Source organism: Notechis scutatus, chromosome 1 (genome assembly GCF_049901735.1).
Source record: "Notechis scutatus isolate UNSWTSFEM ecotype Mainland chromosome 1, rNotScu1.2, whole genome shotgun sequence".
Classification (NCBI taxonomy): Eukaryota; Metazoa; Chordata; class Lepidosauria; order Squamata; family Elapidae; genus Notechis; species Notechis scutatus.
The window spans coordinates 216,626,873-216,644,611 of NC_142009.1; the positions used below are offsets into that span (position 1 = coordinate 216,626,873).

The 17,739-nt window shown below is 41.5% G+C and overlaps 1 protein-coding gene across 1 annotated transcript in view; it reads left to right on the forward strand.

The window, feature by feature from the left end:
• The window catches only part of ADCY5 (adenylate cyclase 5), a 231,536-nt gene extending 213,953 nt beyond the window's left edge, over positions 1-17,583 (forward strand). The window contains exons 15-21 of the mRNA XM_026665455.2: positions 2,261-2,436; positions 9,433-9,465; positions 11,381-11,513; positions 12,255-12,518; positions 13,527-13,731; positions 15,098-15,222; positions 17,308-17,583. Coding sequence (XP_026521240.2) covers positions 2,261-2,436; positions 9,433-9,465; positions 11,381-11,513; positions 12,255-12,518; positions 13,527-13,731; positions 15,098-15,222; positions 17,308-17,436 — 1,065 coding nt within the window. The 3' untranslated portion in view covers positions 17,437-17,583. The remainder of the gene's footprint in view (positions 1-2,260; positions 2,437-9,432; positions 9,466-11,380; positions 11,514-12,254; positions 12,519-13,526; positions 13,732-15,097; positions 15,223-17,307) is intronic.
• The last annotated feature ends 156 nt before the right edge of the window (positions 17,584-17,739 follow it).

The window sequence follows — 17,739 nt, forward strand, 5'->3', positions numbered from 1 at the left end:
CTTGTAAAATTAGGACACCACAGGATAAGCATTAGCGTAGCTCCCTTCTGAATTGCCATTTTCTAGGCAATGAATTGGGAGCTTTCTAAGTGCTAGGATGCATGCCCTTTTATATAAAATTAAATGCATTCATATTGCAAGATGAGCTTATTGAATAACTTTCAAGAACACAATCGCTAGGCAGTCCCATTCTGGAGCCCACACCCTTAAAGCAGTATGCTTTTCCAATTGAACTGTGTAGAACAGGGGTGTCCAACCTTGGCAACTTGAAGTCCACAAGTCTTAAAGTTGCCAAGGTTGGACACCCCTGGTGTAGAATGTGATGGCCCAGGGCATGGCACAAAGGCAACACAGCCAGATAATAAGTAGGAATCCCTTTATTAGCTCCAAACTTTGCCCCCAAGGTTCTGGTTACCTTCTGGTCTGGAGAAAAACTCTCCCAGGAACAGCCTGTGGCTGTTCAAGTCCAAAATGTTGTCAACAGAAAACTTTATAAGTCCAAACAAGGCAATATGAGGTAATAAATCCGGCAGGGCAACATAAGGAGTTCCAGAAGTGCAATAACACGGCAGTAAATCAACCTAGTTGGGAAGATGCCAGGAACGCAGAGAGCCACAGTCAACACAAGATAAACTCACGTTTGTTCCTGGAAAACGCAGCTCTTAGCTGCCTATCCTTTAAACTCTCTTCCCAGGTGTGCCTAGTGAAGGGAATCAGGGTCCTTTCCTCCCCCGTAAGCCATGCAACCTGCGTTGCTCTCTTCTCCATTCTTCCCTGTGTGCTCTAGGATGAAGAAGGGGTGAGCCTGGGTCTTCCTCTGAACTCCCTCTCCCTTGTTCTACCTCTTTCCTACTCTGCCCAGCCTGACTTTGCCCTTCCCCAGTTTCCTCCACAGCCAATGGAGCCACACTTCCATTCCCTGTCAGCTGTGTATCTTTCTCCTCGGATTCAGACTTCAACAGGGGCATGACATAGAGGTTTTTCTATGTATCTCAGCCTGCAGAAATTGTAGTTGGGGACAGAGGGAGGAGCTCATCATGGGAGGGGAGATTCAGCAAGGCCTCTGTTGACCCCCTCCTATGATAAAAAGCTTGCAGCTCTCCAAACACTTGGACATTAGTCCCACCAAAAAGAATAAGGATATGTATGCAAAGATATATACAGAATTGCAACGTAAATCTGCCCAACTTAAAAAGACTCCAGTCTATTCCATGCTTGTGAGGGTATTTTAGGGACCTTGCACAATCCTGGAAAATGTTACTGAAGGAATTGCAGAGCAGTTGCTTCAAAGCATGGAGGGGCAAAAATGTAGCCACAACTACATATTTTCTGGGGACTGTAGGTGGGCCTTCTGCAATTGCTCTATAACCCCTGCAGAACTCATGGTTGCTTCAAGGTGCTTCATAGAGGTGCCACATTTGCATCTACAGGCAACGCAAAGCAACTTTTGCCTTCAAATCCCAACAGCCTGCTTTCAGGAGCTGCAGGCACATTTCTGTTCCTGCATGCTGCAAAGTTTATACATGTACATGCATCTGTGTACTGACATACATACACATCACACAGAGCTGGAGGGTAAGCTTTTCAAAGAAATGGCTCTTTTTGACAGTGAAGAATGTATCTAATATTTCTTTAGATCACTGGGAATTTGGCCTAATACTGCATATTATTGGAGAGTAGTTTGGCCTGAAAAAAAAAAGATTAAATAAACCTCTAAACTCGTTACTTTTTTTTTTCCTAGGGCCTAAAATATGCTTATGTTCTATTAGCCTGTGTGGTAATTTGCAGTTGTAAAATTCAATTTAGTTTTAGAAATCATTTCAAAAACAATCTTGGTGTCAGTTCCTCCATTAGCAATGGAAAAAAAGAAAAAGGCTCCATATTCTGTGTACTATCAGCACCGTTTGTCAACTATCCAACTGAATATGCTGGAGGTTGATGCCCTGCCAGCTGTTTATAGAATGGGGCATGGGGGCAGGTGGGGAGAATGAGCTCCATGATCACTGTTGTCCTGGAAGCATCTTACCAGTCCAGTGAACTCCCATTTGATCAGAGGTTGCATGGGTCTCCTGGAAAGAAAGTTAGTTAGCCTGTGCTGGCCTCAGGATGGAGACCCTTGAAACTGACAAGTCTTAATTTGCAACTAACATATTATTCCTTTTTAACCATGTTTTGTAAATCTGCTAAGATGACCTTTAGTTTATTGATTTTTCTTCTCTTTTTGTTTTCATTCCCCTTTTCCTCACCTCCACCCCCCCAGTACTTTACCTACAGTGTTTTACTGACCCTTCTGGCCTGCTCCGTGTTCCTTCAGATCAGCTGCATCGGGAAACTCATTTTGATGTTGATTATTGAATTTATATACGTCCTCATTGTGGAAGTGCCAGGCCTTACTCTCTTCGATAATGCAGACCTTCTGGTTACAGCCAACGCCATGTAGGTAAACATAAAGAGTCCAGGAGGGGACGGGAAGGTGGCCATGGTTGATGGTGTGAAATTTTCCTGAAGAACCATGTAAATTGATATATTTTTTATCTGGATTGGACCACTTTGTTTGACATGTATGACTGAACACTTTCCACTTTTAAAAAAAAAATGTGTATAAAAATCCACATATCTTAGAAAATTATTTTCAAAAATTTAACGTATCAAGAAGTGTTACCAAATGAAATGGAATAGTCCAGAACCAGGTTTATCACTTCACATGCCAAATTGGTGCCATTATCCAATATATTTCAGCAGTGTCTTAGCCCAAACCACCTCACAGGATTGTTTTGGGGAAAATAGTAGGAGGAAGGTATGTTGGGTATATTTGCTGCCTTGAGTTATTTATAAAAATAATAATAATAAAAGCAGGATACAAATAAATACAAATATATCTCCAAGTTTTCACAGGCAGTAAGGAGAATACAAAAAAATAATAGTCAGCCTGGAGTTAAATGTTGATTTGCCTCACACCATGCTGAGAATGAGAATTTTGGGGCACCCTTGGCATGCCATTTCCATCTGAGGAGTAGAGGCGAAGGAAGGGAACATGGAAAGTATAGAGGGAAATCCTAAATATCCTAGAATCAAGAGTGATACAACTGCAGCTGGCTGTAGGGGAATGGCGTTCTCATTGGGCTAGCAAAAAGTGGATATTGTGGTAGCCTAGCTCCTTGTTTTTTTTTTTTTGAAGTTATGGCTATCCTTGGCTTGGGGAGCTGTTGGAAAAGCTGTGCGGTATTTGCTAAGGGAAGAGCTCTGTACTGCTGTATGGATTGCAGGCAGGCTATAACCTTATCAGTTGGCTTTCAAAGATGTATCTCATCCATCTACAGGCAAATGCCAGGTACAGCTTTTCAAGCAAATCTGCAGTAGCTATAGGCCAACTCCAAGTGGTCAAGGAGATCCCAGCAGCCACCTGAATAGGATGTTGCAGGTGGTTCTCCCATTGCACGTAGGACAAAATGTATGGGAGGCCACATCCCATGCAGATCAATAAACCAAGACCAACTAAGTGTGGGGATATATGAGAGATCATATCATGCACTGCTCCAGAAGGATTCTTAGAATGCTTGCCACCCAAGGATGGGAAGCCCCATGACCAATGGGGAATGTCATCAATGTCCTTATGTAGACATAGTATCAAGGGGAGGCACTGATAGTGAAGAGAAATACACGAATGTAAGAGATGCAGAACAGGAGAAGTAATTATTTTCTAGCCTTAAATCCCTGCCACAAATCCCTTTCCCATCTTGTATGTGATATTGCAGTGGTTCTAACTTTTGATTCACGGACTCCTGGGCATTTGCGATGCGGTCACAGGGGGGCCCATAAATATTTGATGCAGTCTAGTGCTTTTAATCTTGAATTAAGTCTTGGGGATCCGTGGCCATGGTCTGTGGCCACAAAAGATATTTAAAAGGATCTGGGGTGAAGTAAAGGTCGAGAACCGCAATGATATCAGAAAGGGAACCTCCCTTGGGATTGAAGTGCCTCCAGGAATCAAGTTATTAGAATTTGTGGTGAAAAATAAGGGTCACTATTTCCATTCTTCTCTCATTGAAGTGATGAAAGGTTGGTGCATGGGATAGCTTCCAGCGCTTAGCTACAAAAGGCTTGTTTTCTCATGTGAGGATTAATTTCTTCCCATTTAAATTCAAGCAGCGTGACAAGGCTGGTGGTAACTTGATGGCCAGCCAGTGATATCTACTTTGATGGGAGGGAGGGAGGGAGGGAGGGAGGGAGGGAGGAAGGAAGGAAGGAAGGAAGGAAGGAAGGAAGGAAGGAAGGAAGGATTCTCAAGTTAAGCTCCAAAAGATGAACTATTCATGGTTAAGTGGTCTACATTTTTAAATACTGCTTGACCTTCATGGCTGCAGGTCCTAAGGTGAAGTTATCACCAATATACAGACAATTGAGTACAGCTGCTCCATGTCTGTCATTTGATGAAGCTGACACAGCTGCATCTAGCATCCAATTCAGAAACTGATGTCTAATGGTGCTGTAGCAGCAATGGTGTAGGAATTCCTGCAAAATGGTTGCATTTCCATTGCTCCCTACAATATCGACCAGAAGTTATTGAGGCTGATTAGTGGAATCTATCTCATTCCACTCTCAAACCAGCTCTGCGTAGGCAGGGCTGGGTCTTGCCTACACACCATATAACCATATAGGGCACCATATAACAAGGCCTGTTCCCATAAATCTTACTCAGACCAGCCAAAATCTCCCATGCCAGGCATACAAGAATTCAGCATTGATACTAGAGGTGGAAAATCGAATTCTGTGGGTGACTCTGGGCTTGCAGGATTTCTTTAAGATTGACATTAAGTGATCGCAAAGATGCCTTCTAAATGTGCAGTTCTTGGGAATAAGCCTCCTTCGACACAGAGGGGCTTTATTTTCAAATAGCACACACCCTGGATTGTGTTGCCTGGATGTGCTGATGACTCATTAATTTGACTAGTGACTCATTAGAGCTGGCTTCCTGCTCTGCAACATTTTGATTCCTTTGGTGATTAGCTACCTCGCTGCTCTCATATTATTTAGTCCAGCAATGTTTTATTATTTTCATAATGCCCTTAAAATACCCTGAATAGCCATTTTGATTGAACTCGGTAAATGAGTAATGCATCAAAAAAAGATAAGAAAGTAAAAACTTTCTCAGTCTGATTCACAGAAAGGGAGGGGGATCATATTTTTAATTGCTTTGCTGAGATAATCCACCTGAACATAATTTTTCTCTTCCTATAAGAGAAAATTGATGGCAAATTAGAAGCAAGGAGTAACCTGAAAACAAACCCTCTTTTAGACATTTTACAGTGCCAGGAATTTTGAGCAGGCTAAATTAGAGCACTTTGAAGCAATTACTTGCATCACCTCACAATCAAGATGTCAGGAATAAGATGAAGTAAATAAGCCCATCTTTTTCAAGAAATAAATGTTGGAGCTGCATTTTGCTATGTATTAACTTTTGTTCTGAAAGTTCTTTTAATAGCAAGAGTACTTAGACATATATATGGCTTCTCAGTGCTTTAGGGCCCTCTCTAAGCGGTTTAAAGAGTCAGCATATTGCCCCCAAGAATCTGGGTCTTCATAATAGCTAGGACTCACTACTTGGCATACTATTTATGGCTGGTGGGAAACTTTTAGGACAGCCAAGCACAGCTTAGGTGCACCTGCTTCCAGACCCAGGGAGCCCAATTCTTCTATTAAGATCCATTGTGGTGTAGTCGTTAAGGTGTACTAGGAATGGCATATTCTACTCTCTCAACTACAGAAGCTTCCTTGGTGATTTTGGGCTAATCATTCCCTCCCCTCACAGAGATTTGAGAAAAGAAATCTTACCACAAAAGAAGTTGCTACAATTATCCTTATAGAGGATGATGATTATGTGGAAAACAAGGAAGTGGAATTAATTGAATTAATATGCATTCCCGATCCACCAAACTACTGTGGTACTTCACATTGGTGGGTTTCAAAATTTTTTCCTACCGGTTCGGTGTGGGTGCGCGCTTTTGCAACTCATCTTCTGCTGCAAGCCCTGTGTGTAAAACAGCTGACGCATGGCAATCCACTGTGCCGCGTGAAGCAGCTCAGCTTGAAAACCTGGAAATAAAGGTATGAATAGAGCTGGGGTGGGGCAGGCCCAGCAGCTGATAGTCAAAGCCAACAGATGATCTTCGGAGCTACCGGTTCGGCCGAACCAGGCCGAACCAGTAGAATACCACCACTGGTACTTCGGTACTCAACTGCTTCGAAAATCATTGAATTTGGTACACATTTTGATATGAAAATTTTGTTCCGGTACTCATCGTTTGTTTGGTACTCAATGCATAAGCTAGAACTTGTTGATTTCAGCTGCCTTGTGACTCATTACATTTTTCTTGGGAAAAATTTGTTTGGTACTCAACATTTTTGGTATTCATTGTGCCTCTCAGAACCAATTAATGATGAGTACCGAGGTACCATTGTATGGGCAATGTTAGCTACATAGAGATGCCACTTTTTCCTACACTGAGCAGAGGAACAGATGCTGAGTCCCAAATGCCCCCTTCCCATTCTCTGATTCTAAGGAAAGATGTGGAAATATGGTCCATATTCACAGAGCTGTGGCTGCAACTCCACAAGAACAACAAAGCACTTGAAGTTGTAACTGGAAAATCAACTGCAAGAATTCGGCATGGCTACATACATGGACAGCTTGATGTTAGCTAAATAGAAATTTAACTAATATACTTTTAAACGTACTTTAATTGAAATATGTTTAATTTGAAACATTAATTTGAACTGCAAGAAAGGAAAACAATGGCATTAATTTGATTACACATTTCCTTTGCTGAGGCTGACGTAACAATTTGATTCTACCATAACGAAATTTTAAATCTGTGACAAGATATAAGTAAAATTTCCAGGAAGGTACACACTCCTACTCCTGAAATATGAAGAAAATTGTAATTGTAAGATATTCTTCCATTGAATGAAATAATGTCAATAAAGGAGAATATCATTTCAGGGTTGAAACGAGGGTTCCTTGGTGCTCTCTGAGCTTGCTTGTTTCTTGCAGACATTTCATAATCCTAATTAGGTAACATGATTAGTGCTAGTAAGGAGTGCTGTTTACTGTCAGTTTATATTTTGCTGACTTGACTGTCTGTGTGGGTGTGGGCAATCTTAGAGATTCTTTGATTGGGCTGTTTACTGATGGCTCTTTGGCAGTTTCTTGATTAGGGTGTTGCTTATTTGATTGTTGGTCTGAAGTTAACCTTGGAATTAATCTATGCTGATCTGGGTGCTGATTCCTGGTGGAGAGGTGCTGGAGTCTTTTGGTCTCTTTTGGGCTGGTTGATTGTCTCTCTTCATAGTCTATAGATGTTGTTAATGTCTATGTGTCTATTGATGGCTGATTTGTCAGTGCCAGGCTTCCAGTACAATTTGGTAGATATGAAGATTCACATTTTCCACATAATTCAGTGAAATACTTTGGCCTTAAAAGGGATTTTGTCAATGCAATATTTCACAACCAATACATTATGCCCATTTGGGTATAGATATCTTTAGATTTACACATCACTGGAATTATTTGCTTAACTTCTAAGCAGAGTAGATATACAATGTCTTGTCTAACTCTATAATTTCCCTTCTAATCCTTCCCCGTAAATCCTCCCTTCAACCAAAATTAAATCCAAAAGGTCCAGATTAAACCTCGTGTGTTAACCATACTCATCGAACACATTCTTTCGAAGTGGTTATAGCTCCCCATAGTGTCCAAAGTGAAAAACTGAAAGAATGTTATTATGGAGCATTTGCACATTAAAAATCTCTGTCCTAAATGTATGCTTCTTTAATTTATTAGCATATTGAACCGAATGGTACTTTGGAAGCTTTCTAGAAAAACAAGGTCAGGGAACATTTCTGAAATTATTTTCAACCTCTTTATCAACCATGATCATAAGAAGTGTCACTATTTTCTTTTGTGTATTAAAAAGTGTTGCATTTGTGTGCATGTATGTGTAAATGTCCCCTGGGAAGCTGGTGGTGGGTTGTGAACATTTCACTCTGGGTCATTGACAAGTTGGGGGGGGGGGTGAGAAAGGAGTGAGGCTTAGGAGGAAGAAGTCACTAACGTTCTATGCTGCTGCCTAAATGCATCCCTCATAGGGATGTTCTTATATTTTTCACATTGCATAGGATGTCTGTGTTTCAACCAGATGGTTAGTAGGTTGAATTTGCAAATGGCTTTGTGTATGATGGATGGGGCTTGGGAAAGAATGCAGTTTTGTTGACTGAATTGGTTACATTCCAGACATGAAGGGGATAGAACAATCTTTGGAAAATGATATTTACACACATACTTATTGGCTCTCCATTCATATAAACTAGGGAGTGCCCCTAACTGTTTGAGAACATGTATTTTCTTAACAGGGATGTTTTTATCCACTATTAATGTATTATAATGTGTCAGTACTTTTTATATATATTGTAAATAGTGATGTCTATTGCTGGTCTGATAAATAAAGTTATATTCTATTCTTGCCAGCTGCCTGCAGTTTGGCAGTTCGAATCTCAGACATGAGAGATGTGTGCTCATGTGTGCCTGCACCCCTCCAGCTAGGAAATAAATGCAGTGCTCATAAGTCATCAGGCTATAGTCATTTATTGGATGCAAAATAAATGTTTTCATTGGGCAAAAAAAGGGAACATGTAGCCCAGAACAATTTTTGTACTTCCTTTTGTTTAAATTTCTTTCCCACTTCACAACAGGGCAATGTGTGTATCCCATTCTGCCAGTGGGGAGACAAGGATAAGAAACATATTTAACAGATAATCAGAGTTAGAAGGGACCTTGTAGGTCATCTAGTCCAACCCCCCACTCAAGCGGGAGACCCTACACCATTTCTGACAAATGGCAGTCCAATCTCTTCTTGAAAGTCTCAAATGATGGCGCTCCCACAACCTCCGAGGGTAAACTGTTCCATTGGTTGATTGTTCTCACTGTCAGAAAGTTTCTTCTTATTTCCAGGTTAAATCTCTCCTTGTTCAGTTTCCATCCATTATTCCTTGTCTGGCCTACAGCAGTTTAGTGAAAGAAGATATGAGGCTAACTCAAAAGCTTATCAATGCAAGTGATGATGATCACTCTAATGATCACCTCAAAGGTGCTTTTTTGAAAAGCAGCTTGAGTGTTTTTCCTTGAGGAAGAAGAAGCAAACCTTTCGCTTCTCATCCAAGAAGCTTCATCCGTTGCGATTCATTCACAACTGATGAAGCTTCTTGGATGAGAAACGAAACATTTTCTTTTTCTTCCTCAAGGGAAGTTGCCTTTTGATAAAGCACCTTTGAGACAACTTTGACCTGATGACTGAGAATCTCCACAGGCTAATGATGTTTAAAAGAAACGAAAGATCTCTTTGTTTTGCCTAAAATATGTCCCTCTTGTTCTTTCAGTGTGTTTTCCAATGAGACTGAGAATGGAATATGGTGAGTTAATGAAGGGCGATGTTATTGCATTTTCAGCAATTCATCTAGACTCTGTGGAAGCTTGTATTGGTACAGATCTGTGGCAGAAGGAGGGAGGGTGGTCTTGGGTCAAGATGCTGCACTTGGACTGCAGCTGGTTGCATTCACTCTTTTACCCAGGATACACCTGATCTTTTCCTGGATCAGGAGTCCTTGCACTCAGTCATTCAAGTCCTGGTCATCTCACATCTAGACCACTGGTGGGATTCAAATTTTCTTACCACCAGTTTTGTGGGTGTGGCTTGCTGGGTGTGGTGTGGCTTGGTGGGTGTGGCAGGGGAAGGATACTATAAAATCTCCATTCCTACCACACTCCTGAGGGAAGATTATTGCAAAATCTCCATTCCCTCCCCACCCCACTAACCTGCTTTCCAGCTCTGTTCTCCTGTGCAGGGCAACAAAAGAAGACCCAGACAATCAACTGGGACTCAGGAGGCAGAGAATAGATGGGGGTGGGGCCAGTCAGAGATGGTATTTGCCGGTTCTCCAAACTACTCAAAATTTCCGCTGCCGGTTCTGGTCAGAACTGGTCAGAACTTGCTGAATGCCACCTCTGATCTAGACAATTGCAATGTGCTCTACATGGTGCTACCCTTGAAGAGCATTTGGAAGCGTCAACTGCTGCAAAGTATGGCAACACTGGCAATTCTTGGGGTCCCTAGGATGATCCATGTTACACCGCTGCTCCGCAAGCTGCACTGGCTGCGGTTCAAGGTTTTGGTTATTACCTTTAAAGCCCTGCATGACATGGGTTCATGGGTTACTTGAGGAGCTGCCTTACCCCACTGGGACTGGCCCACCTCACCCACACCAACAAAGGAGACCTGCTGCAGACCCTGTTGGTGAAGGAATTCCAAGGCCTTCTCTCCTGTGGCTCCTGCCCTTTATTCCATCTTACCCAGGAGTGGGTTTCAAATTTTTTAACAACTGGTTCTGTGGGCGTGGCTTAGTTGGTGGGCATGGCTTGGTGGTCATATGACTGGCTGGGCATGGCCAACTCAACATCACTCACATCGAGGCACTCATCTCCTCGCCTGGCCTCTCGTGACTGTGGGGAAGCTGCAACAGTTGTTAAGTGTAAAAAATGGTCATAAGTCACTTTTTTCAATGGTCACTCCACACAAGCAAAGTACCAATAAAGGAGGGGAAAAAAACTCCAGAGAAGTTTCTGAGACAGGAAGTCTAGTCCTGCCAAGAATGTAATAAGGGTTAACGGAGAGGCAGTTTCTGTAAGCAACACCAGAATGTTTCCTTCCTGCCTTCCTTACAGGATTAGGCCAGTAATTTCTTCTAACAACCAGTTCTCAGAACTGCTTAGAATGTTAACAACCGGTTCTAGCGAATAGGTGCGAACTGGTAGAATCCCACCCCTGATCTTACGCCCTGAGGTGAGATTGGCTCCTACCCTTCAGTCCTTCCTCAGCAGCCTGAAGACCTGGATCTGCCAGGTGGCTTGGGGTCCCAATGGGGGAGCATCACTTAGAAGGTGGTTGTTGAATTAAGAGGCAATCCCATTCCCCCCTCCCATTCAACTTTTAACTATATTTTATCTTGATTGGGATTTCTTTTCTTTTTTTATTCTTTTAACAATATTTATTTGTTAGGATTTTAATGCTGGAAGCCACCCAGAGTCATTTTGTTATGAGATGGGCAGCAAATAAACTAAATAAGTAAATAAACAAATACATACATAATAATACACAACAAGGGACACTCAGGACACGGAGAAATTGAACTCCAAGCCCTCTGGCAGCATTTCTAGGGATGAGAAAGACTGGAAGGTTTGATTTGACAACATGCGAAGCATTATGTTCTTTATGCTTGAGTCACTGTTGCATTATAATTTTCAGATTTGTGCATTTTGTTTCCTGTATAGTCCTTCCCATGTGTCCAGGGTTGCTTTGAAGATTGTAACCCCTGTTGTCATCACTGTTTTTGTCTTGGCGGTCTATCTGCATGCACAGCAGGTGGAATCCACAGCGAGGTTGGATTTCCTTTGGAAGCTTCAGGTGCGTATGTCCGCAGGTGCTTATTCTTCCATGCCTGTCTTTAATATTATATTAGAATACCTTCTTATGATCAGTGTGCAATTGCTGCTCATGCTGTTATTTTGTTGGGCTACTGTGCTCATAAATCAGAACTAGAATTTTCAGATCAGAGGAAACTTATGCAGGATTTTTTTTTTACATTTCATGATCATAGATATCTTGCTTTGCAATATGTTATCTACAGGGGGCTGATTGACATCAGCTTAGTGTAGTGGGCCTATAGCTTACTTAAGCAATACTGACAAGCATATTCCACACAGAACGTTTGTGTGGAAAAAAGTGTTACACGAATATTATAAATTGAGTAAAGAAAGAGTTTTGTAATTCAGTGGGAGTCCTTTTCAAAAACTAATTACTTTTACTCGATGAAATTACACCTCAAGGATAACAATTTTGGAAATCTTTCTGCTTTTACAAACATCTGTTGATTATTTCTTCTTCATAGAATTCTGCTCCTATTGATCTGCTCACCAAACTGAATCAGAACTTAAAACGAAGCTTCCACCGATATTTGAGAGTTCAATTTTGAGGACAGAATTAATAATTTCAGTAATAGGCCTTCTATGTATGCTTAAAATTAGAACCCAATGAAGTGTAAAATGTAATTCTGTTGATACCAGTCTATTAATGCATATTTATTTCCAGCCCATTTCCCTTATAAATGAAGTTAACTTGCAACCACCTCCTTGTCTCTCTCTTCAGGCTACTGAAGAAAAGGAGGAGATGGAGGAGCTGCAGGCCTACAACAGACGGCTTCTCCATAATATCTTGCCAAAGGATGTAGCAGCCCACTTTCTTGCACAGGAACGGAGAAACGATGAACTGTATTACCAATCCTGTGAATGTGTTGCTGTCATGTTTGCTTCCATCAGCAACTTCTCAGAATTCTATGTGGAGTTAGAGGCCAACAATGAAGGGGTGGAGTGCTTGAGGCTCCTCAATGAAATCATTGCTGACTTCGATGAGGTGAGCAAATTCAAGGAGAACAATGGTCTCTTTCATGCTGAGGACCGATCACTATGTAAATACCCTGTTCCACACAATATTGTCTTTGACACTTTGGGGTGTCTAAGTTCAGGGGGTTTTTTTAAGTGACTTTTTTTTTAAACTTTCTGCAATACTAGAGATTAATGCGAAAATTTAGTTGAACCTTCTCTACAATCATAGTTCCTCAAAACTCCATGGAACTAGTTATCTTATCCCAATTGAGTGATTGCATGTCCTGGTCACCTATTTAGTCTTTTGGTCCCTGGTGCCTTAGAGTGGGTGGGACAAGTAGGAATTTTGCCAAGACGGCTGAAATAAGCATGTGCACTTGCTAGGAAATTTATTCATTATACTTAGCATGGATTTTCTTGAATCTTTTTTGTCGCAAAGAAGGAATTACATCATAAGGCAGAGATGGGAAACTACGGCCTTTTTATGACTTGTGGACTTCAACTCCCAGAATTCCTGAGCCAGCATGACTGGCTCAGGAATACTGGGAGTTGAAGTCTACATGTCATAAAAGGGTCATTGTTTCCCACTCCTGTTATAAGGGAATAAACTCTGCCATATTATTAAAAGTGCAAATAGTGTAATTCAATTACCTGTGTTGATAGCAAGCACTGACACATGTCATTTGTAATACTAGAGACACAAGAATTTGGACAGACAGGAATATATTCATATTATAATTATATTATATTATGATATATTATACCAGACTAGAATATTGCATCAGATCTAGGACTTAATAATTCAAAGCACAACCATAACTGTTTTCAAGTTATTTTGAAATAGCTAATATAGGACTTCAATGTCTATGTTTGTACTCGGGATCCAAATAGCTCATCTATTTTCTTTTCATATATGAATCAAGCTGGATTGTTCCCGCTGTGGGTTAATGCATGTAGTGCCTAGGGCTGTGCACAGACCACTTACAGAGCATGGGTTTATTTACATGTATGTCCTTTTCCTTCCTTGGGTTTGTAGATAATAAGTGAAGACCAATTTCGACAGCTGGAAAAGATCAAAACAATAGGGAGCACATATATGGCTGCTTCGGGTCTTAATGATTCCACCTATGACAAGGTGGGCAAAACACATATCAAGGCCCTGGCGGACTTTGCAATGAGGTTAATGGATCAAATGAAATACATCAACGAGCATTCATTCAACAATTTCCAAATGAAAATAGGTAAATATTGCGGTTGTACTTTAGGCTCCAGAAATTCACCCTGTGAATCCACTCTCTATGATTAAAAATAATAATAATCAAATGCCATATTTTGCACGAAACCACTGATTGCAAGTAATCCTGGGTGTTGTTTCTTTTGACTAGTATTCATTTGGCAGTGGCGATTATGGCTTATACAAATTATATAACATGTCCTACTGATAATGGGAAAATCAATATACACCCCTGCATCACGAAGTATTTTTGCTCTTTGGAGTACGGTAGCTACAAGCATAAATCATTCTGGATACAAAAATGTATCTAAGAATAAGCATACAATAAGATAGGCAAGTAATCGGTGATCTTTTCAGCTTCCAGAATTTCACCCATACAATACACACTAGTAGCAATGCAATCTTTCCAGTAAGTAGGTTTGTAACTGCATCCTAATAGGCCTACATTTCACTAGGACCAAAAATGCAAATATGGGAGCGATATCATTGTCGTCATCATCATCATCATTTTTGATTTCTCCCTTGATACAATTTCCTTCACATTGATGTACTGGAAAGAAAAAAATTACTGGTAATATCCAGAGCAGGCGTGGTTTGCTCTCACTCTCGTTGGGGCACATATTGGAGGCAAGAAAAATAATGGTTCTTCAGTTCAGATGTTCCAACAAAATACTTCTTTCACATTTGAATCCTGTGACCTGTAGGAGGCGCAGAAGGCTAAAGAGCAAGACAGTTATCTCCATATTTAATATTCCTTCTGGCATTAAATTCAGTAGCTTCAGAAACACCTTAATAGGGTTGTGATCAAATCCAATCCTTATGGATTTTGATGGAAAAGATTTAGGAAAATTCTGAATGTTTCCACTGAAGTCAGCGGGAGCAAATTGTCGCTTTGGTTTCCAAATGCTTATAAGTTTTTAATTGCAAACTTGTGCAAAGGATGCATCGTTTCTTTTCTCTCTCCCTCTTCCCCTGCGTGCACGCTCTCTCTGTCTCTCCCTTCTCTTTCTTTGTATTTGTTCATTTTTTTAAAATGTTAAAATATTTTTTTAAATAATAATTGTGGGAAAATATGAATCTAAAAATAATTTATTATATTTATATGGCCTATCTAAAAAAACACGACTCTGGTATAAATTACACTAGTTAACAGCTAAATAAACAAATGAAATAAGGGTGTGCAGCAAAAAGCTTCCTTTCCTCCTTTTATTTATACAAAGCTAAAAGGTAATTTCTTCGAAACTTAGTAGGGATGAATGAGGCCTGGGGATGAATCTGGTGGTTGTGTTGTTTCTGCATGGGATTTACAGATGAAAACTAATAAGCAGCAATTTATTTTTGGAAGTCTTAATTCCTTACCGCTTTGTTTCTAGGGCTCAATATTGGTCCCGTAGTAGCAGGGGTCATAGGTGCACGTAAGCCCCAGTATGATATTTGGGGCAACACTGTGAATGTAGCTAGTCGAATGGACAGTACAGGAGTCCCTGATAGGATTCAGGTGAGTCTTCTTCACACCTTTTTCTTGCCTTCCCAAACTCTGCTTGCAGCAGCGCTTACATAACTTGTAATAGTGAAAGAGGAGAAGATATACACTGCTCAAAAAAATAAAGGGAACACTTAAACAACACAATGTAACTCCAAGTCAATCACACTTCTGTGAAATCAAACTGTCCACTTAGGTAGCAACACTGATTGGCAATCAATTTCACATGCTGTTGTGCAAATGGAATAGACAACAGGTGGAAAGCAGAGGCAGTGAGCAAGACATCCCCAATAAAGGAGTGGTTCTGCAGGTGGTGACCACAGACCACTTCTCAGTTCCTATGCTTTCTGGCTGATGGTTTGGTCACTTTTGAATGCTGGCAGCACTTTCACTCTAGTGGTAGCATGAGACGGAGTCTACAACCCACACAAGTGGTTCAGGTAGTGCAGCTCATCCAGGATGGCACATCAATGTGAGCTGTGGCAAGAAGGTTTGCTGTGTCTGTCAGTGTAGTGTCCAGAGCATGGAGGCACTACCAGGAGACAGGCCAGTACATCAGGAGGCATGGAGGAGGCCATAGGAGGGCAACAATCCAGCATCAGGACCGCTACCTCCGCCTTTGTGCAAGGAGGGACAGGAGGAGCACTGCCAGAGCCCTGCAAAATGACCTCCAGCGGGCCACAAATGTGCATGTGGCTGCTCAAACGGTCAGAAACAGACTCCATGAGGGTGGTATGAGGGCCCGACGTCCACAGGTGGGGGTTGGGCTTATAGCCCAACACCATGCAGGATGTTTGGCATTTGCCAGAGAATACCAAGATTGGCAAATTTGCACTGGCGCCCTGTGCTCTTCACAGATGAAAGCAGGTTCACACTGAGCACATGTGACAGACGTGACAGGGTCTGGAGACGCCATGGAGAACATTCTGCTGCCTGCAACATCCTCCAGCATGACCGGTTTGTCAGTGGGTCAATAATGGTGTGGGGTGGCATTTCTTTAGGGGGCCACACAGCCCTCCATGTGCTCGCCAGAGGTAGCCTGACTGCCATTAGGTACCGAGATGAGATCCTCAGACCCCTTGTGAGACCATATGCTGGTACGGTTGGCCCTGGGTTCCTCCTAATGCAAGACAATGCTAGACCTCGTGGCTGGAGTGTGTCAGGAGTTCCTGCAAGACGAAGGCATTGATCCTATAGACTGGCCCACCCGTTCCCCAGACCTGAATCCAATTGAGCACATCTGGGACATCATGTCTCATTCTGTCCACCAATGCCACATTGCACCACAGACTGTCCAAGAGTTTGGGGATGCTTTAGTCCAGGTGTGGGAAGAGATCCCTCAGGAGACCATCCGCCACCTCATTAGGAGCATGCCCAGGTGTTGTTGGGAGGTCATACACATGGAGGCCACACACACTACTGAGCCTCATTTGACTTGTTTTAAGGACATTACATCAAAATTGGATCAGCCTGTAGTGTTTTTTTCCACTTTTATTTTGAGTGTAACTCCAAATCCAGACCTCCATGGGTTGCTAAATTTGATTTCCATTGATAATTTTTGTGTGATTTTGTTGTCAGCACATTCAACTACGTAATGAACAAAGTATTTAATAAGAATATTTCATTCATTCAGATCTAGGATGTCTTATTTTTGTGTTCCCTTTATTTTTTTGAGCAGTGTATTTGATGCAACGGCCTTTCCACTCTGTACTCTGTACCCTCCTTTTAATAGAACCAGCACTCTGTATTTAGAGGCTGAATGCTTATGCCTGGCATTTGCTAATAAGACTTCTTGAGTATAATCAAGTAATCTACTAAATCTGGTACACCTGCCTAGTATCAGGTCTTCAATCTCTGCTTCTATATGGAAATAGAACATGGTTTCAGCAGAATTAAATGCCTTTTTAAAAGCTCCCTCATTTCCTCTGATGCTTCAGTGAATGCAAAGGCCTCTGTACTGTGAACACAATCGGAGTGCAAAGTTTTCTCTCCAGTAATCCCAGATAAAACTTTTAATATGCCTTCTGCAAACGTTCAATTGTTAACTTCAACAAGAGAGGGGGGCCTAAACGCTGATTCTTCTTTTTGAATACTCTACAGGTTACTACGGACATGTATCAGGTTTTAACCATCAACAACTACCAACTAGAATGCCGAGGGGTTGTGAAAGTCAAAGGTAAAGGAGAAATGACCACCTACTTCTTAAATGAAGGCCCGCCAGCGAGTTAACGACAGTGGGCAAGGATGACTCCATTGATTCAAACACAATAGCACGTTGGAGAAAACGTCACTGTTTCACAGTGAATCTGATCCCAAGGCACGGTTGAATATTTCATGCGATGCCTTTTTAGTAGGATTGTGTGCGAAGAGGGAAAATGAAAAGAAAAGAAACACAGCTTGGGCTGCCTAGCACACACTTCAGAAGTCACCTAGCACTGCTGCAGACCTTTTTTCCGAAGATGAACGTTAAGTGAATTGACCAAAGATTTATGCTTCATAGAAATGCGGAGACGAAGAGGTGGATTTGAGATC